At 40.7% G+C, this 23,187-nt stretch overlaps 1 protein-coding gene across 2 annotated transcripts in view; it reads right to left on the bottom strand.

Moving 5' to 3' along the window:
- Window positions 1–17,754: 17,754 nt before the first annotated feature.
- The window catches only part of AMFR (autocrine motility factor receptor), a 56,566-nt gene continuing 51,133 nt past the window's right edge, over window positions 17,755–23,187 (bottom strand). For both annotated transcript variants that reach the window (XM_069082444.1, XM_069082443.1), the window contains 3 exons: window positions 21,930–22,010; window positions 20,159–20,343; window positions 17,755–19,512 (listed from right to left, as the gene is read on the bottom strand). In XM_069082444.1, coding sequence (XP_068938545.1) covers window positions 19,365–19,512; window positions 20,159–20,343; window positions 21,930–22,010 — 414 coding nt within the window. In that variant the 3' untranslated portion in view covers window positions 17,755–19,364. The remainder of the gene's footprint in view (window positions 19,513–20,158; window positions 20,344–21,929; window positions 22,011–23,187) is intronic.

The following is a 23,187-nucleotide window of genomic DNA, read 5'->3' as shown; positions in this document are numbered from 1 at the left end:
TCTCTCTCTCTCTCTCTCTCTCTCTCTCTCTCTCTCTCTCTCCTTTTGTCTTTCTTTCTTTTGGTCTTTGTATATCTCCAGTACCTTGCTTAGCAGAGGCATTCATTAAATGAATTAAAAGGAAGATCCAGGGTCACCTCCATGCCACAATGAAGTATCAAAATGAGAACTTAGGCAGAGGAAATGGTATGGTCATCTTTGTAAATCAGAAGCTACTGCCAAGATGTATTTTCAGGCATTCTCTTAGACAAGCATTATTATTGGTGTCATCTCCTAAACAAACCATGACGGCAGCTCAGTTGTGTGTAGTTCTTTATGGGTTGCTGAGCACTTTTCTCTCCCCAGCCCTATGTAGTGGATAGTTATTGTTTTCATTTACATTTTGCAGATCGAGGGGCTAAGGTGGGGCTGGGAGAATGGGGTATCCTGGGTCTGAGAGTCATGATTTGAATGTTGCCCTCATTGAGATTTTAAGTCTTTAGGTCACGTCATGCTGCTTTCCATTCAGAATATTTTGTCTATAGTTGTTTAAAATGTCTGCTCATTGGTGGATGCTAATTGGCAAAGCTGCCCTGGGACAGGGAGAAAATAAGAAACTCGGCAGCCTCTTTTTTTGACCCCAAGCTGTGTAACTTCTGGTCTTTGTTCAAGAGTTTTAACTCATTTAAACCAATTTAAATCTAATCCAAATCTCCAGCCCTGACCTTTGTTCTAAACCTCTAGTTCTACAAGCAACACAAATCCTATGTTCATTTCCCAGTTTAAGCCTGAGGCTAGAGGTCTCAAAATGGTGATGGTGGGGATGAATGGGGTGGGGACAAGGGAGCCTTCTGGTAGCTTCCAATTTTAACTAATTCTTCTTGCTAAATTCTGTTGTTTCTATGCTGCTGAAAGAACTACAAGTGTTTTCAGGGCCCTCTAAATTTGGTACCTTGGGGCAAAGCCCTGATTGCCCTTCCCTAGTTACTGCTCTATTAATCGTGTACTTCTTTGGAATGGTGCTGCCTGTACTGAGGAGCAGTAGATGAAGGGCTTCTGGATCATGAGTTCTAGCTAGAAAGGTTTCGTATTCTTTTTTTCATCAGTCCATCAGATATGTTTTTCAATGTCTTCAGGAGAATTTTGTATTTGAGGATGTCACCCTTGTAGCATTTGAAAATGTCTATTTCATATTCAATAATGTTCATAAATCACATTTTCCCCTCCAAATAACTTGGGTGAAAATGTTTCTATGTGCTCGAATTTAGTCTCACAGTTTGCTGAGGTAAAAAAAGAAAACTACAATTGGTGACTAATAACAACAGCTAACATTTATCCAGCACTTTAAGGTTTACCAAGCTCACTGATCCTCACAACCACCCAGAGATGGAGGGGCTATTATTGTCCTCATTTTATAGGGGAGAAGACTGAGGCAGACTGAGGTTAAGTGACTTACCCCAGGTCACCCAGCTGTCTGAGGCAGGATGTTGCCTCCACACCCGGAGTAGTCTTTTCCATTGCACCACCATCTTCCTGTAGCTTGCATATAGTCAGTGAACTACAACATGTACATTCTCAGGAATGGTATCCCCACTGCTTGAACAATATATTAACCTCTCAGTCTTGGAAGTTCCACCTCATGACTGAAGTTGGGTTGGTGACTTTGCCACCAAAGACTGAAGTAGAGGAAACAATTATGACTTATGTAAATCTGATGGAATGGATGAAGAGCAGGCCTTAGTTAGGGTTAAGAAGACCTGACTTTAGAGGTGGCCAGGTGACACAGTGAGTAAGAGCGCTGGCCCTAGAGTCAGGAGGACTCTAGTTCAGTTCCAGCCTCAGATACTTAACACACACAAAAAAAACTAGCCGTGTAACCTTGGGCAAGTTACTTAACCCCAATTGACCTCCAAAAGGCAAAAAAAAAAAAAGAAGACCTGACTTCAAGTCTTGCCTCTGACAGACTTGCAGTGTGACCATGGGCAAGTCACTTAAGCTCTTAAGTAGCTCAGGAAGCTAAATTAAATGTGCAGATCTATATTGGCAGCAGAGGAAATACACCTTTTCCTAACCACCCCACCTCCCAGCTACCGAGTCAATTAAATCACAGGACTCGTTCAAAAATTTTTCATTTAAAATTTGCTAATCAATCCAAAATATAATTCGAGACTCTGAATGTATATACACACATATATTTTTTCAAACTCTCATCTTTTAATTAGTATGCTGCTTTTCCTTTCACTGACACCACTTAAGACATGCTATTTTCTCTGCCTTGAGCTTTTTTATATAAATGAAATATAAATGAAAGCTACTGCTCTTGTCCATTCTGCTCCAAGACCTCTGAGATCTAGTCAGGAAGACAGCAATAACTCTACCAGCCTAATTTAGATTAAAAGTAACCAAAAAGAGAGCAAAGAAAGGAGACAGGATGGAGCAATGGTAAGATCTGCTAAACTTGGAGTCCCAGGACCTGAGTTTGAATCCTGGCTCTGCCACTTACTACCTATGTGACCTTAAGAAAGTCAGTGATCCCCCCTCTGTAAAATGAGAAAGGTGAATGAGTTGGCCTCTGAGGTTTCTCAAAGCCCTTAGACTGACAGTCCTATGAAGGCATTGAATTCTTCCCTTGTAAAGATGGGCATGCCTTCAGGGGGCACCTTCTTCTTACAGTTTAGACCTATACTGTAAAAGTGTACCTCTACTGTGGTGACATTGTGATAATTTTATGTCATATGTCTTCCTATTTCATAATTTTTATTTTGGGGACATAAAGCACCTGGCAGGACCATGTGGATACTATAAATGTTATTATCATTTGTTGTTCTTTTATATATATATTCTAAAAATGTTCCATTGTTTTTAAGGGAAATGATTGGTGTAGAATAGTTTGGATGAGGGAGAGTCTGGAGGTGGAATTAGAAAGTTGTCCGTGCACTATTTCATGTTTTAAATAAAGAGAAAATAGGGTTCTGACTACGGCAGGTCTGATCATGCCACCACAGTCTTGAACTTAGGCAGTTGGTTACATATGCTCAATAAACTTCAATAGCTCCCTATTACCTCTAGGATTAAATGTTAACTCTTATTTGACTCTTAATGGTCTTCATAACCTGATTTTTCAACCTACCTTTCCAATCTTTTTACATGTTTTTTTTACATATTTTACATTTTTTTTACTTTTATATTTATTCCCCTCTATGAGTTCTGGGTTCCCAGTATGCCAGCCTGTTTACAATTCTACAAACATTACTCTCCATCTCTGTCTCTGTCCTTTTGCACTGGCCATCCCCCATACCCAGAATGCACTTTTCTAAACCCCAGCCTCTAGGGAGCTCTGGTTTCCTTCAAGACTTAGCTCAAGCATCACCACTGACATGAAGCCTTTTCTGATCCCTGCTCCCCCCTCACCCCCAATCGGCTAGTGCCCAACCTTCCCAAACTGGCTTGTATTCCTTTTGTATCTATAATATATATTTCACATACAATATGAGAAATAGGTGAATATACACATATATAAATGTAAACATATACATACACGTAAAATTAAGTTATTACATCAAATTTATGATGTATTACATATAATTAAAATATAAGCTCCCTGAGGGCAGAGGCTGTTTCACTTTTACCTTTGAATCCCCAGTGTTTAGCACAGTGCCTGTTACATAGCAAACATTCCATAAATCCTCTGTGACAACTCAGCAGAGTGATACAGTGGCAAGACCTCTGGACTTGGAGCTGGAAAAGACCTAAGTTCAATTCTCACCTCTGGCACATAGTAGTCACGTGGGCCTCAGTTTCTTCATCTGGAAAACAGGGATGACGATAGTTTGCTTTGAGGGATTGCTATGAGAATCCAATGAGAATAAGGTCTATAAAGAACTTTGCAAAACTTGAGGCATTGTGTCAATGTCATCTATTCTTATTATGAAAAGGCAAGGAGCTCCTGTTTGGACCCCTCTCCCCTTTCCAGCCTTCTTACACCTTTCTGACATCCATGTGTACCTCCAAAGTTCAATGACACTGACCTGCTTGCTCTCCTTCCCACTAGACACTCCCTCTCCTGACCGCAGACCTCCTCTCTGGCTGTTCCCCACCCCTGGAATCCTCTCCCTCCTCATCTCTAAATCCTGGCTTTCTTCAAGCCTCAGCTAAAAGCCCACCTCCTACAAGAGAGCTCCAGATCCCCCTTAATGCTAGTGCATTCCCTGTTTATTATCTTCTTTTTATCCTGTATGTCTGTACACAGTTGTTGTGTACTGTCCCCCTTGAGAGCTGGGACTGGTTTTTGTCTGTTTCCCTAGCTCTTAGTATGGTGCCTGACACATGGTGGGTACTTGATTAAATGCTTGTTGACTGTATAGAAGACGTCTGAAAAAGAAGGGGCAGCTGTGAAGGACATTTTGAGTGGGGGTTTGGCTAGATGACAATGACTCTTAAGGACTTTTCCAGCTCTATAATTCTCTCTTCCTAAGAGGTTTTGGTTGGGTTCAAAAATGAAACAGTATAGGTAAAGGTCTCTGTAAACCATAAGGCCCTATAGAAATGCCAGCTATTATTGTTAACAGTTACTGTTATCAGAATCAGAAGCAACTTCTGCAGTCAGAAGAGTCCCGTGTTTCTTCCCCCTGAGACAGACCTGGCCTGGTGGGAAAAGCTCTGGTTTGGATCTGAGTCTGGTCCTAAGAATCTCCAGACCAATGATAATCCTGTCACTGTCTATCTCACAAGATCATCCTATGAGGCAAATGAAAGATTGTAATGAATGGCAAGGCATCTTGAAATCTGAAAATGTTACACAAATGCCAGGGGCTGTGGTTCAGGTGGGTCTACAAGGTGTGGTCTAGGCAGCCAGTTCAGTCCTATGAGGACTTGTTGCTTCTGTGGCCCCGAGGATTTGTATGGTGGCCGAGCGGTTGAGCTGTTGTGTTGAAAGGCTTCTCTCTCAAACCTAATTCTCTCCTTCTCTCTTTTCTCCTGTCCCCTGTGTCTGTCTGTTGCTTTCTGTCTTGCTTTCTTTTCACCAAACCCGCTTCGCTTCGGGGTGACAGAACCGCATGCACGAGTCTCTCATGCTCTTCGACTCCATCTGTAACAACAAGTTCTTCATTGATACCTCCATCATTCTCTTCCTCAACAAGAAAGATCTATTTGCCGAGAAGATCAAGAAGTCACCCTTGACCATCTGCTTCCCTGAATACACAGGTAGGTGTCGAAGTGCCCCTGGTTTGGTTCCTGGGGGCAGAAAGCCAGAGGAGACAATTGGTAAAGCTGCCAATGAGAACGTGAAGAATGCTACCTAGGAGGGGAGACCCTGGTCTGGTGTGTGTGTTGGGGGGGGGGGCGCGCTTAGAGAACCAAAGAGAGTGTCCATGGATAGATGTTGGAGTTTGGGAAAGACTCCCTGGGTGAGTTCTGTCCCTCATATTCCAAGGGAATTTCCAAGCAGAGGCTCATTCACACTCCCTGAGAAGAAAATCAGGACAGAGCACAGCTGGACCTCAGTTCACCCTGTGGACAGTCTTCTCAACTCCTTTATTTTCAGCCTGCTCCTCACACTCTTCCTCAGTTGTCCTTCCTCTACATTCCCATAACTTTATAGATGAACCTTCTAACCTATCCCCACCTACAACACTTGTAGCCACCACCAGACCCACCTCTCTTTTCTTTCACATGATTGGCTCAGCTAAGTTACCCTCCTTCCTCAAAAGTCTCATTCCTATATCAAACTCAACTCCATCCACTTTTCTAAGGCCTCTCTATCTCCAACTCATTCTTCTTTTCTCTGCTTGTCTTCACTGAAAATATGACTGACACCAGAATGGATTCCCAGAAGCTGAAGAAGCCTCCAGGTCTTTACAGATAGGGAGAAATAATCAACTCCCTTAGGTGGCAGTGGCCCTGAGCTTCCTGAAGGAGTGATGTGTTGCTGAGGAGGATACGGAATAGCTGGAGACGAATATAGACATAATATAGAAGAAACTAGAGAACCAGCCTCTTTGAGCAGGGGTATAGACCTTGTAAGTGGTGGGGACTTTAGAGGAGTGGAGAATAGGTGATTCTTACCAAGCTTTACAGAGAAGGATTGAGCTGGACCAACAGAAGTTCTTATCTGCCTAGCACCCTTCTCCCAAAGTCTGAAATCCAAGGGAGAAGTCATGGGAAAGAGGCCAGATTTCCCAATATCATTCTCCCTCCTCCAGTGCCTAATGCAGTGCTTGGTGCATTGCAAGGCATAATAAGGGATTGTTAACTGACTTCTCCACCCTTCCACATAACAGCACCAACTTCGACCTTTCCTTTCCAACTTCTGCAATCCAATAAACATTTTAAGCACTTGTTATATGCAAGATACAGCCCATCTTTTGTGGTATCCATCTTCAGTTTTTGTAACTAAGAATTGCTTCCAGGATGCTGAGTTTGCATAGGTCATGTTGCTGTGGCAGACAGGAGCACCTTCATTCTAGTTGAAAATAAAACAGGAGCAGGGCTCACCTGGTGTCCTGAGAAATGCGACCATTGACCCCAGCACCTTTCCAGTAGTTTACTGTAATACCCTTGACACACAGGAGGTCCATGCTACTGTCCATGGACTAGGTACAACCATTACCATTATAAACAACTCTAAGAGTCCAAGTGAGCCATAAAAATTCCCAAGTCAATTAGTGAGTAAATGGTGTTTGTTGAGAGACATTAACACTACACAGGGTCCAATAGAAGATCACCTTGGGTAACAAACTTGTCTGGAATTGCATCACCATCCTGAGGGTGGTTGGCAGTGTGGTTTCTCATTAGAGGAAGGCTCTGGTGTGGGAGCAAAATCAGAGATGGAGAGATATTGAGAAAACAGAAGAAAAAGAATGGTTCTTGGGTCTACTCAGGATTGACAAGGGTTGACCAGCCCTGTTCTAGGATTCAAATAGCTTTAGATACTTGTTTCTGTGAAGCATGCATGGTTATCTTAACAGCTGGCAAAGAAGGATGTTTGGATAATACAGTAAAGATGTTGAAGAGCTTGAGATGATGAGTCCTGGTTCTAGTCCTAGCCATATACAAAAATTACTTGTGTGTAACCTTGGAGACAAATCACTTTACCTCTCCTGAAGTCAGGTTTCTTCTGTAAAACGGGGATAGTAATACTTGCCATAGTAACCTCGTGAGGTACCGGTCGACACTTTTAGAGCTCCTGGTATTCAGGCAGAGTCCTGTACTAGAATGACAGGGCTAGAGAGATGATTAAGACAGCCCTTGCCCTCAAAGAACTTATGGCCTAGTAGGGGAGATAAGACCAGAACTATAATACAAGGTAGAATATATAAGCACCAAGGACAATTACAAACTTTTGGAGGGAAACATAATGTCTCACTAGGAGAACCAGTGAGGGCTTCTTGAAAGAGGTGGTCTGAGCTAGGCTTTGAATGACAAGTGGGATTTTGATAAGTAGAGAGGAAACAGAGAATTCCAAGAGCAAGAAATCACCATGAGTAAAAAAAAAAATGACGGCAGAAAAGTGCAGAGCCCATTTGGTAAATGGGGAATAGTCAGTCCAATATGGCTGGAAAGGAGAGTATGTGTGGGAGGTGAGGCGGTTAATGTGTGCTAGGGCCAACTTGTAGAGAGATTAGAATGCCAGGTTAAAGAATTTGGACCTATTTAAGAGACAGGAATTTATTAACAGTTTTTGAGCAGGGAAAAATGAAAAATGAAAGAAGCTACACATGCAAGGCACTTATATTTTTATAAAAAAAGCTTTGGATTGGAGGCAAGAGAACTGCATTCAACTCCCAGTTCAGCCACTAATCAACTGTGTGACCTTGGGCAAGTCTTTTAATCTTTCAGAGTCTCAGTTTCCTCAGCTGTAAAATAGGGATACTACCGTGTTTCCCCGATAATAAGACACTGTCTTATTATTTTTTTTGGACAGAAAAACACCAGAGCGCTTGTTTTCAGGGGAGGGCTTATTTTAATGAACATTGACAGCAATTTTAATAAACAGGTAAATGTGAACAAAAAAATGTACCTTTATTCAATAAGCAAATCACTGGGGAAGAACAGGATGATGCACTTACTGCTGCAGCTCTGATTGGATGCAGCTCGGAGCACGGCGTGTGTTTCATGGGGGGGGGGGGGAGGGGGCATAAAAAGGGTACCGTAATGTAGCATGTAGCGCAGGGGATCACCTTCACTACAGTAGCAATCTCAATAGGGCTTATTTTCGGGGGAGGGCTTATTTTAGAGGAATCTTACACAGTAAGGGGAGGGCTTATTTTCGGGATAGGTCTTATTATCGGGGAAACACGGTATCTGCAGGACCTCCCTCACAGGGTTGTTGTGTTTAAAGTACTCAGTGTTAAAATGTTGTGCCCTTTCCACCTCTCCCCCAATTCCTCTCTCCCTTCATTGTTGTGGTTGAAGGATCAATGGATCCCCAGACCCCAGTGACATATCATTCTTCCCTCGGCTCTTGGCTTCTCTCCCATCAATATAACATCTGCTCCTTTCCCCCATCGGCCTTGAACTTAAGACTCTATCTGTTCTCTGCCTTGTTTATCTACAGGCCCTAACACCTATGAAGACGCAGCCGCCTATATCCAAGCACAATTTGAAAGCAAAAACCGCTCACCCAACAAAGAAATTTACTGTCACATGACTTGTGCCACAGACACGAATAACATCCAGGTGGTATTCGATGCCGTCACTGACATCATCATTGCCAACAATCTCCGGGGATGCGGCTTATACTGACCTCTTGTCCTGTGTAGCAACTTATTTGGTAATGATTCCAACTCACAGAAAATCTTCACATACACACACACACACACACACACCCCACAACCACTAACAAATGCAAGTTGGTAAATAAAATTTAAAAAGGCATAACAGAAAATTATATATATATAAACATATATATAAAATCTTTTTAGTTTGTCTTAGAAAGAACTGCGGACAGAACTGACTACCTTATGATAGCTCATCAACACCTTCCCTAGGGGGGATTTGACAAAATGGGATGACACACACACACAAAAGAGAAAAGAGAGCAAAGCCGGTCATCTTCGAAACTCTCTGTGCAGGTGTTTGGAATCTGTCCTACCAGTTTCAATGGGCCCCTCTTAAAGTAATGTGATTTTTTAAACAGTTTACTTTTGAGGGGAGGGAGGAGGAAGTAAACTGTTGCATATCCCCCATTGTTCATGGGGCAAAAGCTGGGTTCAATTCTTGTGTTTTCTAAAGCCTGTGAAAGAAACACTATACATTTCCCTCTTCCTCCTCCTCCTCCTCCTCATTCCCTCTCCCCAACTAAAAGAAATCCTTGTAGGACATTAATTTATTTATTTATTTTTTAGAGGACCTGGCAGGATGGTTTTCCTGAGCCATCCATAGTCCCCAGCCAGCTCTTTATTCTTGGAATGCTATTTCCTTCCCAATTAAAAGCAGAGGAAGGGGCAGATGGTGTTTGCTTTTTGACACTAGAAATGGGAAGGGGGCACTCAATACCAGTGCTCAAATGTTTGGGAAAAAATCAAGCAGAAACCCAGTTGAAAGGAGGCCTTTGGCAGGGGCAAGGAAGAGACCGAGACCTAGGGTGGGATGAGGGCTTTGCTGGTGGAAAGAGGATGCCCCCTCAGGGCCAATGTCAAGGTGGGTTCTTATGGAGTAAGGACAGAAAGGAAACTGAGCTTTGGTGGTTCCTTCCTTGCCAGCCCCCTCTCTCCGCCCCCCCCCCCCAGCCTCATTTTAAATCCCTGTGAGAGGGTACTCTACAAATTGCAGTGCCATCTATTTGTCCCATCTCACCTGTTCTCCTGCTTCCCCTGCCAACTCCCCCCACTTCAGACAGGGATATCCTCCCTTCTTCCCGATCCCTGGCTGCCACCCCATGCTAAGAAGTTGTACAAACATTGCTTTGTCGTTGTTGTTTCTTAAGAAGAAAGAAAACGGTCAGACTGGATCCCCTTGTCTCTCTCTCTCCAGAATGCTTCACGGATTCTCTGTCCTGTCGGAGTTGATCCACTGGTAGCATGACTTTTTGGCCTTTGTAAGAAACGGCCTTTCTTTCTCAAGTCCATGTGTAATGTACTGAGCCCAGAAGGATGGCTGTGTGTCTCTGTAGAATGCCATAGCATTTGGTTTTAGCTGAGTCTTTACATTTAGAAGCCCAACGAAAACAAATAAAAAAAGGATCTCTCCCCTCCCCCCCCCATACAGCATTTCTCATGTGCTTTTGTAGCTAAGAAAGGACAAATCGTCTTTCCTTTCAACCTCCATCTGGGCCCCATTATTTTACAGAATTTACACACTGCCCACTACCCAGCCTGGGTAGAGAGGGTGCAGCAGCAGAAGCCGCTGCCAGCCTCAGCTTGACATTTTCATAGGGGCGTTGGAGCTGCACTTTGGGGTGAGTTCTCAGGCCTCAGAGACCTTGGCTCAGCTGGAGTGAGTGAAATCCCTGCAGACCACTGTGGGTCAGGCAGCACCCACCTCCCCACCCTCCTCCATTCCCCACCTCACTCCCCACCCCCACCCTGACCCCACTACCCCTGGGGCATGACTGATCTCCAGGTCCCATTACCAAATAAGCCCGTCTGTCATTCACCCTGCAGGTCTGTATAGGAAAAGCACAGCGCTCACGGCTGGCAGCTGCCAACAAGAACCTATGTTTATATTTCCTCTCTCCCTATTTTCCTCCCATACTTTTTTATTTTCTTATCTGGACTCTTTTTTCGTCCTGACAAATACTGTGTATCACATACCAAGACAGGCTTCTAAGCTCTTTAGGGGATCTTGGGGTTTCACTTTTTTTTATTTTTAAACTTTATTTTTCCGTTCTTAACCTTCCTAGTGAACGCTTTTCTTTTGTGCTGTTTGTTCTTCCTTCTTCCTCCTTTGTTTTAGTGGATTGTGTTTTCTCTCTCATGTGGAGATGTTTGTGCTGCAGAAACAGAACAAAAATTAAAAACACACAAAAAAAATTTAAAACACCACAAAAAATAGAAAAAAAAATCCTACACACACAAATTTAAAAAAAAAATCGAATGTAGTGTTTACATCAAAGCCACCATTTTCATGTCCTTTGTCATTTCTACTTTGATTAGTAACCAAACCCCTAGACCTCTTCACAATTTCACTTTTAAGACAACTTTTTCGACAGAACCAGTCACAGACATTTCAAATAAAGAGGAAGCAACCAAAACAAAAACACACAAACACACACACACAAACTTTAAAAAAAAAAAGAGAAAAAAAGAAAAAAAAGCCCATGGGTCTTTCTAAGCCTTTCTATTCCCAATCAGTGAGGTTTCTGTGATTATCTTACACACTGCCAGTCTATTTCTCTGACTAATGGAAAATTCATGTGTAGCTCAATAAAGAGAATGTTTGTCTGTATTCTTGAGACTATGATCATTTGGTTTGGGTTTCTTCTGTTCAAGGAAGGTAAAAGATAACTTGTTCTCTTCTGCTGGGTCTGGGAGCAGTCAGTCAGTCAAACAAGCATTTCTTAAGCACCTACAATTTTCCAGGAGCTGCAATAAGCCCTGAGGATGAAACAAAAGGCAAAAAGTCTCTTCCCCCAAGAGTCTCACAATGGAATGGGAGAGACAACAAGCAAACATGATCAGGATGAATTAGGCCTCACAATTGCTCCAAATACTCTTCTCTGGGTCTTATGAACTTGATCATTGGTCAGTCTTGGGTTTAAAGCATGCAGTCATCTTCTTCCAAGTTTTCTTCCAATGCCCCAGACCAGGGAACTTGCTACTACAGGAAGATCTCATGATGTGCAGTGTGGTATAACGGGCAGAGTACTATACGTGGAACCAGAAAGAAGTGAGTTCACATCATGTCTCTGAAAATGTGTGACCCTAAACAGATCTCTTCTAGTCTCTCTTTTCTTATCTGTAAAAATGGGCACCAGTAATAGTTATAGAACTTATCTCACAGGCTTGTTACAAAGGCTTAAATGAAACATGAGTAATGTTTTGCAAACTTTTAAGCACTCGATTGATGTCATTATTTCCCTTTCCTCAATCTCATTCCACTCCATGGATTTCTTTCTGGATGAATTAGGATTGTAGGAGAAGGGGGGTAGATGACCTCTGGTCTCCTGATAAAGCAAAACCCAGTTTCTCTCAGACCCTACCACCACTCTCATTCTACCTCTACTCCTACCTGTATCATCAGCCAGAGAAAATGCTCATATTGTATCTGTGAGAAGATCCTATAACTAACTTTTCCTGCTGGCAAGGGAAGGTCTGAGGAATCTCTGACGAAGACAGAAGGATGATCACCACAGCTCAGCTGCATTCTTCTGAAGCCCGGCCATTGCTATGTCAAGGTTGGTGACTTGGCCCATAAAAACTAAACTCTGGTCACAAACCTGTGACCCCTGGGCCACTGACTGCTAAGAGTGAGATCCCTTCAGTGGTTCATCTGGGCCACATGACAAGTCACATTTACAATGTACTTTAAGCAGTTTCCTTATGACACACTTGAGGTCAGTAGTGCAAAGATTCTCTCCATTTTAAAAACGAAGAAACTGAGACTCAAATTGGTTAGGTAACTTATCCAGAGTCAGAGTTATTAGGGTGTGAGTCAGTGTATGAATCCAGTGCTCTGGCCACACCAAAATGTACTGAAGCATCTTTGCCCCTTTGTATGTCTTGTCAAGGAGGCAGTTTAGCGGCCAGAGGAGTTTCCTTCTAGTTAGTAGCAAAGATGACTAGGAATGTAACTTCAAGGCAAATAACTTCCAAGAGACACGAGCTGATGTGGTCCAAGGCATATCTGTAATCTTGAAGCCTCTTGCTCCTTTATACTGGTGAGAACTGGTCACTCTCCTCCCCCAAACTAATTCACCCCCTTGAATGTTAAAATCCTTTCAAAGATGCTAAGTTTGAGATAGTAGGACTGAAACCCATATTGTACTCTAAAAGGTGCTTTGATTAGTGGAATATAAGTCATACCTTCACAGGACTTTACCCCTAACTGTAAAATTGATCTTTCCAAAAAGTTGAAGAGATTTTTCTTTCCTGGCTTTAAAATGAGAAAGTCGGAGGGAATATCAGATGTAGAGGACATGCAATAGAGCATATAGAATCTCTTTTTTCTGGCCTTAGGCTCTTGCTCCTAATAACAATAATAAGCTCATCTTAACAGCCTGGAGAAAATCAGTCAGCAAATATTCATTGCTTGTGCCATCATTTCTCCCAGCATATTTTGAGTACCAAGTGCAGAGTCTCCTATTAGGTGCAGATGGAAATAGAATCCTCTGCCCTCAGGTAGCAGAGACTTTGTAAATGAGAGATATAGATATACAACTGGTATAATGGATTTGGGATCAGAAGACTTGGATTCTGATTTCATGTCTACTCTTTACTACCTCTGCAGCCTTTAGCAAACCACTTCCATTTCTTTGGCCTCTTTTCTCCTCTACAAAATGGGGTGGGGTAGGGAGAAGGAAGAGGCATAGTTGATGATCTTTAAGGTCTCATCCAAGTGTCAGTCTTATAAGCCTGCAAAAAAACAGCATGAGGTAGAGGGTAAAAGTGTTAACATTTCAGTGGGGGTCAAGGAGAGAGGTCTTCTGTAGTTACAGGAATCAGAAGACGTTTGAGCTTGGCCTTGAGGAAAGGGCAGGGATTAGATGGGTAGTTTGGTATCCCAGGTGCAACAAGCAGGGCAAACAAAAGCACCAAGGTAGGAGAAGTTCAGGGAACCTCCTCGTCCTCCAAATAAGGGGGCACAGAAACATGTGACTGGTTCTGAAGGAGCTTACATTACAGGTGTGGAGACAATACACACACAAAAAAAAGCAAAGACCAACATGTATTAATTGCAGCAGACTTTTTATCAAAGAATAGTGGGAAGTACTGGTTAGACAGAGTGGGAGCAAATCGTGGAGGACCCTACAATCCAGATAGGATAAATGCAGCAGTTTGGGGCTCACTTCCTAATAGAAGGGTCTCTACTGGTGGGCCTACTGTCTTCTTTTGATATCCTACTTCTTCAGTTTAGGCTGTAGTCTTTCGGTGTTAACTCGGAAGTTCATCCCATTTATTCTGATTTGTTTCTTTCACCTCAGATGACATTTTCCAATTCAAAGCCAAACCATAGAGAAAATGGGTAAGATCAAACTCCCCAGGTGGCTTTCACTGACTCAAGGTAAAATGATACATATAAGCACAGCTGAATCCCAAAGACCTTGCTTAAATGGCTTCAAACAAAAACACATTCCAGGCAGGCTCCCTCTTACATGGTATGGATATGCCTGTGCCAATTAACTTACCACTAGGCAAAGACATGTAAATACCCCCTTCCTCCCCATAAACACCATGTTCATCTCAAGGCACTTTTTTTTAACTTTATTGTTTAAAGCTGTATGATTTTAGGAGGGGATGGGAAAACCCTCTCTCCCTACCCCAGAAGAACTGGGTATAGGGTATAGAAAAAAAATGACCAAAATGAGACCTATGAGAAAGAGAATTTGTCTGGGAGGAAAAAAAAAAAAGAGAGAGAGAGATGATCTCACAAGATTTTCTACAGAAGATAGCAATTTACTATTCTTTGCTTCCATTGAAGACAGAACCAAGGGCTGAGTCCTTAATTTCAACAGACGGAGTTTTCAAAAAAGTTTTCAAGTCCCATAAAAGAATGAGAAACTTGCAAGGGAAATCATGTTGCAGGAAAGTGACCGCTATAGGAGTGAAAAAATTCATAGTGACTGTCCTATCTAAATTCCCATAGCTGCTTCTCTTTCCACAACCCTTCTCTAACATCTAGCTCTCAATCTAGTTTAAGTGCTAAACCTGAGATGAATGAAACTAATATTTAAAATGAATTTCATAAAAAATGAAATGAATTATATCTTAAACTGGAACAAATGGTGACTGATGTATAGGGAGTCAGATCAGAATCATATGTGTTGAAGTAAGACTACAGACTGGTTAGAACAAAGGCCAAAATCAACATCAAATCAGAACAGGTAAAGGCTATGAACTGAAATAGCTCCGACGTGATCTATTCAAAGAAGCCATTCATGATGAAAAACAATAATCACATTGAAATTATATTTGGAAATGGAAAAATACTAATATTGGACATCATAATTTCTAGCGAAAACCTAACTCAATCTTTTCTGAACTGTTTCTTCACCTTGTAAAAGGAAGGGCTTGGACTCAATGCCCCCAAGATCACTTCTGGCTCTAAATCTAAAGATCTTTGTCAAACTGAGATATCTGGCAGCCAAGGGCAGTTCAGAAAACAAATTCACTTATAAATGCCATGGAGGAAGATTGTAAAAGATTACTAGGACTGCCTTATGTAGGCAGAAGAAGTAAATCCACAGAAGCATGGTGTGACACCCAACTGACCCACATTATCCTAATAATTTATGAATGGTATTTGCATATAGTAAATAAAATGAAAAACATTTTCGTCAACATTTCTACAATGATCTATCTTCATAATCAGTTAACATCAAAGAAATTGGGCCTTGACATAATGTTCAACATGCTGTTCAACATGATGTTCATAATGTTCATGATGTACATAATGTTCAACATGAGGAAACTGAAATAGTACCCAAGGCAAAGATTCCAAAAGAATGGAGTCATGCAGGGCAGCCAGGTGGCTCAGCAAGTAAGAGCACCGGCTCCAGTGTCGGGATGACCTGGGGATCAAATCCAGGCTGATACTTAGCACCACACCCAGAAATAACTGGCTGTGTAACCTTGAGCAAGTTACTTAACCCCGATTGCTTTAAAAAAAAAAAAAGAATGGAGTCATGAATGATATTTACTACTCAAAAAAAGGTCATCAGGAAATATATCATTAAGTATTAACTCATCCATCTATTGTCTTATCTTAATAAAAAATCTTTCTACATCTACATATATATTGAGAATATACTTGATGAAAATGTGAGAACAAGTGGTCTTTCTCAGTCTTCTCTCTAACAGCCCATTTTTATTGCCAAAGATCTAATGGACACCAAGGATATAAGATGCCAGTGTTTGGTTACTGATTTCAGGAAAGCATTTGACACAAAATAAAAAATATTCAAGTCTCTTCTTCCACAAGGAAATCTCCCATCCATATCAATACCAGACAAAACTCTGATAAATGCAGAGAAAACTGCTCTTGGGGTGCCCAATGATTACTACTATCAAGTGAGGCATAAACCAGAGAATGTTCTGTGCCAGATCCAAAAAGAATGGCAATTTCCTATAGATTATAAGGTCCTCCAGATGCTTCCTGTTTGTGACCAATATCGCGTAAACTACATTAAACCTCAAAATATCATAGAACTTCCTCAATTTTCAGGAGTACTCTGTTGCCTCGAGGGCAAAATACAAACTCAAAACTAGCATTTAAAACACTCAGCAATATGGCTCCCACCTACCTTTCAGATTTATCTCATGTTAACTCTCCACAAATTTTATATTCCCACAAACTGGTCTATTAACTGTTTCCTTAACCTAACATTTCCAAGTCTTCTTGTAGCAGAGTCCACCATGACTGTAATGCACTCTTTCCTCACCTCTGCCTCATGGGATACCAAGACTATTGAGGGTCAGCCCTGGTGCCACTTCTTTCTCAAAGCCCTTCTTAATCTCTCCTTCTCCAAGTTAGTGCTTGCTCTCTCCTCAAAGTGCCTTATATTTACTTATCTGTAAACATACTACCTTTCCCCGGTAGAGTGGAAGTTCCTTGAGGAAAGACTTTTAGTAAATGCCTTACAAATGTTCCATCACCTGATACTCAAAGACCTCGGCCTAACAATTCACACAAGAAAAAATAAACACCTGTTGTTCAGACTATGACCTGCAGTTGAATGGCAGTTCATTTTATTAGTACATAAGTACATGGATCTGAAATAAGCATTGAAGATGGACAATGAGTTGGATCTAGAACTGAACAGAAAGAAGAGAATGGGCTATATTGTTTTTGGCAATCATGTAGTGCTTTCAGTGATTCTAAGTTGTTCACTGGTGCAAAGATTCATCTTTTTAATACAAATGTATGACTGCAAATCTTGAAACACCACAATCTCTGAATGGATGACTACACAGGATATGAACAGCTACCTGGGGCAGTGGATAGAGTGCCTCACTTGGAATCAGGAAGGCTCATCTTCCCAAGTTCAAATGTGGCCTCAGACACTTACTAGAGCTAGCTGTTTGACCTTGGGAAAGTCACTAAACCCTGTTTGCCTCAGTTTCCTCAACTGTTAAAAAAAAAAGTTGAAGGAAATGACAAACCACTCCAATATTTTTGCCAAGCAAACCCCAAATGGGGTCATGAAGAGTCAGTTATGACTGAACAACACAGGATGATAAAACAAAGATGGAGGAAATACCCACACAGATGAAATCACAGGGCTACTGAAACATTTACCATTTTTATCACTGATATACTGATGTATCCAGGACAAGAAAAAAGAACTTTCTAAGAGTAGCCTCCAAATATTTCCATCTCTCTGCTACTTAAAGTCAAGAATTCTTAAAAGTAGCATTCCATTTCAAATTTTGTAAGTATCTGTCACACTGAATCTGGTCAGTAATGAATACAATTATCATAGTCAGTTATACCAAACATAGAAGTATTTCTCTTTTTGAAAGGTGCTAAATATGTAAATTAAGATGGTATATCAAAAAGTTTTTTCTTTGCTTGTAGGAATCTGGACAGTAATACCATAGGAAGATAATTTTGGCTTTATCTTCTCCAATAAATATAATGGAGAATTATAGCAAACTAAAAAGTGGAAAAAATGGCTTTATGGAAGAACACTTTAATGAGAATGACACATGGAACCTAAAGTGGAATTCAAAGTTGACACCTCTGAGAAAGGGCTTAGATTCCAACCATGACACACCCAGAAGAATTTGCTTTTTATTATTTTAACAATAAAAACAGAAACAAATAACTATGCTCTCAGCAAAACAAAAAAAAAAATCATAGAAGTTTCCAAAAGTTTACTAAACAGCACTGCAATGTAAGGCTTTTGAAAAATTTATTGAAATAAATTATCTCTGCCTACATATTTACTATTCCACCCTTTTCCCAATTGCCTTTAAACAGCCAAAAAACCTGCCATAAAAAAAACAAAAACATTTAGCTTTGCCAATAATTCTAAATAATACTGGATTCTTCCCAACAGGATTGTGATAAGATTATGTTTAATTTTTAAAATTATTCCAATGGGACAAACTGAACTGTGTAACCTATGATTGTGTTTCAGATCTTTAATGTTAAATGTGTGAAGGATTTGAAAAGGTTAAGGAACAGGACCTACTATGAAGAAAGGTGGACTCAACTTCTTACCTTTCTAAGTGTAATTAAGCTAAGTAGAGTAGTTACCAAAATGAAGGGCTCAAGACAACAAAGTTTTCTTTATTTCCTCAATAAAGCCCTTTGATAATGACTATCTCATTTTTACTACTTTTACCACTCCAAGGACCAAACCCACAGACTTTCCAATTACCAAACATACTGTAACACTGAATCAAAAATTCAAACTAGTGCTCATTGTTTAACCCTTTTGGTGCTGACCTTCCCAACATCTAAAGGTGGCAATGAAATGCATAGAAGGAAAATGAAAGGACACATGGATGTATACATAAGGGATTCAGCACCAGAGTTAACGGAAATAAAACCAGCTTAGGGCAAGGAGGTGTATAAAGGTTAAACCACTAATGTGCTGAGCCAAATAGGGGGTTACTTCCCTGCACAAAGTGGGCTATTTATTTTCATCTTTCAATCATGTAGACAAATAACCTCTTGTTTCTACTGCCATGCCAAGGACTCATTTCCCATGATTCCTCTCATGTCCCTTCTTTCCTAAGAGGGAGAACTGCTGTGGGGGTGGCCTTTATAACATAATAAATGCCTCTGTGGTAAGTAGAGGCTTGCTACCTGATCTAGTAAGCATTCTATGAATTTTTCTGTGTATGTCCCTTGCCAGATTTTGAATTAAGACACTAGTACCTTCGGTGACCTATGTATATAAAGCAGGTAATTTAAGTTGCCTACCACCAGGCCTCTGACTGCCTTTCCATGCTACCCCTTGCTACTCCAACCCAACCTGGCAGTTTAGTCAGTGCCAGCAGAGATAATGCCTAAAATTAAAATTGGCTTCTTTATTTTTCCCCAGAGTGGGCAAGGGAACTGGAGAAGTGTCACATAGAAAATATTACAAAAAAAGATCAAATTTGTCAGCTGTCCAAACACTAGTAAGACCACATGCTTTATACAGAGGCAATGCAGTCAAGCCCACTCCTCCACATAGCTGGCAGAACAGGGAAAGGCCTCTTCCTGCTGGGATGAAGTACAGCAGCTCAGCACACTGCTCATGAGGAGGTGGCAGAGGAGGGCAAAAGAGAACGCTAGGAGTTCTGCTGCATCTGAAGTCTTCGTTCAGCAGCAGCAGCCAACATCCTACGGCGTTGGGTCACAGGATCAGAGGATGGGCTCTCTGAGAGTAGACAGCTCTCTGAGGCTGGGTCATCATCAGAAGTTTTGTTTAAGTAACGTCTGTAAGGAAGTAAGGAAGGAATACGATGAGAGATGCAAAGAGAGGGACTCTGGAATGGAGCTTCCCCATGAAAAAGATAATGCCTCATTCATAGGTCAAGCTAACAAAAGTTCCCTATGCCCCAGAAAAACAACATGGGCCGAATGGATACAAAAGGACAAACATGTTATTTGGGTTTGATATAACAGTTAGAGACCTTATCTATATTATGCATGTCACCCTCATCAAAAAACACTATATTAATAAGTACTGATTTGCATGTAGGCCCTATGCAACATATACAGGGTGTCCTAATATTAAGAGCTTAAAACTATACTATGACTTTTGGGTGACATCCTACAATACAGAACAATCCAAGCAAGTTATAGTTCTTGACTTCAAAGAGATTATATGCAACAATACCACCTACAAACATGAAAGCACATACATGTATACAATTGACTGTGCATAAGAGATAACAGGGTAGCATACAGCAACTAAGCACACACACACTTACCATTAATGCTTGTGTACTTAGTGCAATACCTAAGTCCCTTACTGAAGGAACATTGTGGAGGGAAAACTTGTCCCACCAGTCAGGGAAGGAATGAATTAGGATTTACACACAACCTAAACTCTAGAGATGGCTCTGAAAAACCAACTTACTTCCGAGCTTGCTGCAGCAAGTCATCCTTCCGCTGTACTAACATTCGCTGTCGCTCGTCAGCTGACTTGGAGAAGCGGCTTCCTCGGGCTTCAAAGTCCTCTACCTCACTGGGCTCAGATTCTACTTCAGGGAAGTCTGCTATCTCTTCCAACCTGGGACTGAGGTCAAGGGGCCCATGATCGGCCTGGGATAAGAAGATCAAAGTGAGGAACCACCATCCTAACAAAATGCATTTCTAAAATGCTTTAAAGCTTCACAAAGATGCTTTCCTCAAAACCATCCTGTGACAGGAGATATAACACCTATTTTAAAATAACATATTTTATAGAAGAGGCATCTGAGCCCAAAGAAACTTGTCCTCAATCACACACCTAGTAAACTTAAGAGTCTTCATTTGAGTCTGGATCTTGTTACTCCCAGTCTAGAGTTATTGTTAGGCGCCATGATGACCTACGCATACTTCCCCCATGGCTCCTAAAATCCCTTATGAGGTTTAGCAAAGGATAATAAGAACACTGGAAATGGGGGGAATATATCCAGACTCATATAATACTAAGAGAAATATGCAAACCCAAATTTAAAAACTGCAGCCTGAGCGATAATCTGCATCTCAGATATCTTCTGAGAAATTTCACAATTTGCGTAAGAACTACCCCAGAACACAAGTCTCTCTACCAGGTTTATAACAAGGCAAAAAGATAAGAGGGAATTAAGGAGTTCAACCAAAAGGAGAGAATGATAACCTGACATATAGCTCCTAGATTTTACTTTTTAGAAGTAAAATGAGAACATTTTCATCTTCTGAATTAGAAATAATCAAAACTCGTGACATTTTCTTCAAAATGAGTAAATGGGTACTCCTAAGATATTGACTAATGAAAAGTAGCTACGAAAGGAGAGAAATATAAGAACAAAGGATAAAATGGGTTTTTTTTTTTAAAGATTCTGGCAACTTTTGGAAAGAATATTAAAAGTCTATCCTCTAGCAGTGCTTCTTAAATCCCATATGGCGTTGAAACCTACAGTTTAAGAAGTACTGAAAGGGTAGCAAGAGGAAAAAGTTTAAGAAGTCCTGCTCTAGAGCAATACTCTAACTCTACTACAACAGAATTGGTCTGATTCTATCAATCAAAGGATTAAGAGCTGAAAGAAGCTACTGGTACCATCTAAACTAACCTCATTTTACAGATATGAAATTGAAGCCCAGAGAAAGAAATCGTAAGTTCACCAAAGTTCACACAGTAAGTAGAAGAGAAAATGACATTTACTTTTTTCAAATGATGGGTAATTCAGCTTAAGAATTTTTAAATGAAAGCTTTGATTCCCTGACAAGCATAACAAGTCTCAATAGTCACATTACTCCCTATTAGAAGCACATATAAAATATAGCATATAAGACAGAATAGGTAGTCTTGACTAATGTCAAACCAAACTTTTCATACAAGCATCTAATACTGGTTAAAAAAAGAATTCCCAGGGGTGGCCAGGTAGCACAGCCAGTAAGAGCACTGGCCCCAGAGTCAGGATGACCTGGGATCCAATCCAGGCTCAGATACTTAGCACCACACGCAGAAATAACTGGCCGTGTAACCTTCAGCAAGTTACTTAACCCCAATTGCTTTAAAAAAAAAACAAAAAAAAATGGGCAAAGAATTCCCTAGATCATCATGTTGATAACAGTGAGTGTGTGTGCATGTTTTGCAGGAGAGGGGAGTATTGCTCTTTCGCACACACAAAAGAACACTCTCTTAATTAGTAATATGAGTTTACCTGAGTAGAGATTTCATTCTCTTCTTGGTCATTTGACCTCTCTACAGAATTGTTCAATGCAGGTCTAAGGCTGTCTGGCCGCTAGATGGGAAACCAAACAGATTACATATAGTATTGGCAATGCATGGGGTGGCATAATAATAAGGACCCTAGCATACCCAGGATGGCTGCTAGCACAGGTTCTTTGTGATCTGCTTTTCTAAAGGAAAGCAATTTTAAAGGGGTCAACAATCTTACTTTAATTATACATATATATCATTCACTTAGTTCAGGGGGAAAAGTTAGTACCCTGAACTTCAGAGATAATACAAATTACAAGCAGAAAAAATACAGAGAGAACAACACAAAACAACAGACACTGAGCTTCTAGCTGTCTGACCAAAGCTATATATACATAGTTACCAGAGAGAGAAGTAACAGTATCTGGGTTTTCAAAGACAGAGGGCTCCTTAAAACGGCTGCCCAGTCTCATCTGGCTAAATTACACAAACACTCTTCCAATGAGTGAGCCCCAAAGCAAAACCTCACCTCAGAGTATATATACCCTTCTTCAGAGCCAGAGGGCATCATACCTCTTGACCCATTGCCTAATTACAAAGTGACAAAAGGTGTGAGAGCCTCCCCTAATCAAGCTTCTCTTGCAGGGCTCCACATGAGATCTATTAATGGGCAGGGAAGATCTTCAACTTCCATTAACATTACAGGTGGGCCCCAGAAAATTCTAGTACCCATGGCATAATATATTAATATATTATTGGTCACCATGAAGGAAAAATACAAAGTACTATAAATGCTTTTAAAAAAGACAGAAGAGGGGCGGCCAGGTAGCACAGCAAGTAAGAGCACTGGCTTGTGTCGGGATGACCTGGGGATCAAATCTGGGCTCAGATACTTAGCACCACACCCAGAAATAACTGGCCGTGTAACCTTGAGCAAGTTACTTAATCCCGATTGCTTTAAAAAAAAAAAAAAGGACAGAAGAACTTTCTATAAAAACCATAATTTCAAAGATTACTATTTCTGCTAAGTATCAGATCTATTTGATTTTTCTATTCTTTTCTTTTTATTAAATTTATTAATAAATATATTTATGATTTATATAATTCTATATTATATCTTATTTATTATTAAATATACTATTATATTATATAAACATAACACAATTATATTTATAATTTATAATAATAATTATTTTTTAATTAAATAAAATATATTTATTTAAACCCTTTTCTTTAGGGCTATAAGAACAGATCACAAA

Source organism: Petaurus breviceps, unplaced genomic scaffold (genome assembly GCF_028583685.1).
Source record: "Petaurus breviceps papuanus isolate PSGF00001 unplaced genomic scaffold, PetGlider_PUasm1.0 166, whole genome shotgun sequence".
In the NCBI taxonomy this organism is placed as follows: domain Eukaryota; kingdom Metazoa; phylum Chordata; class Mammalia; order Diprotodontia; family Petauridae; genus Petaurus; species Petaurus breviceps.
This window is presented reverse-complemented; position numbering and strand designations above follow the sequence as displayed.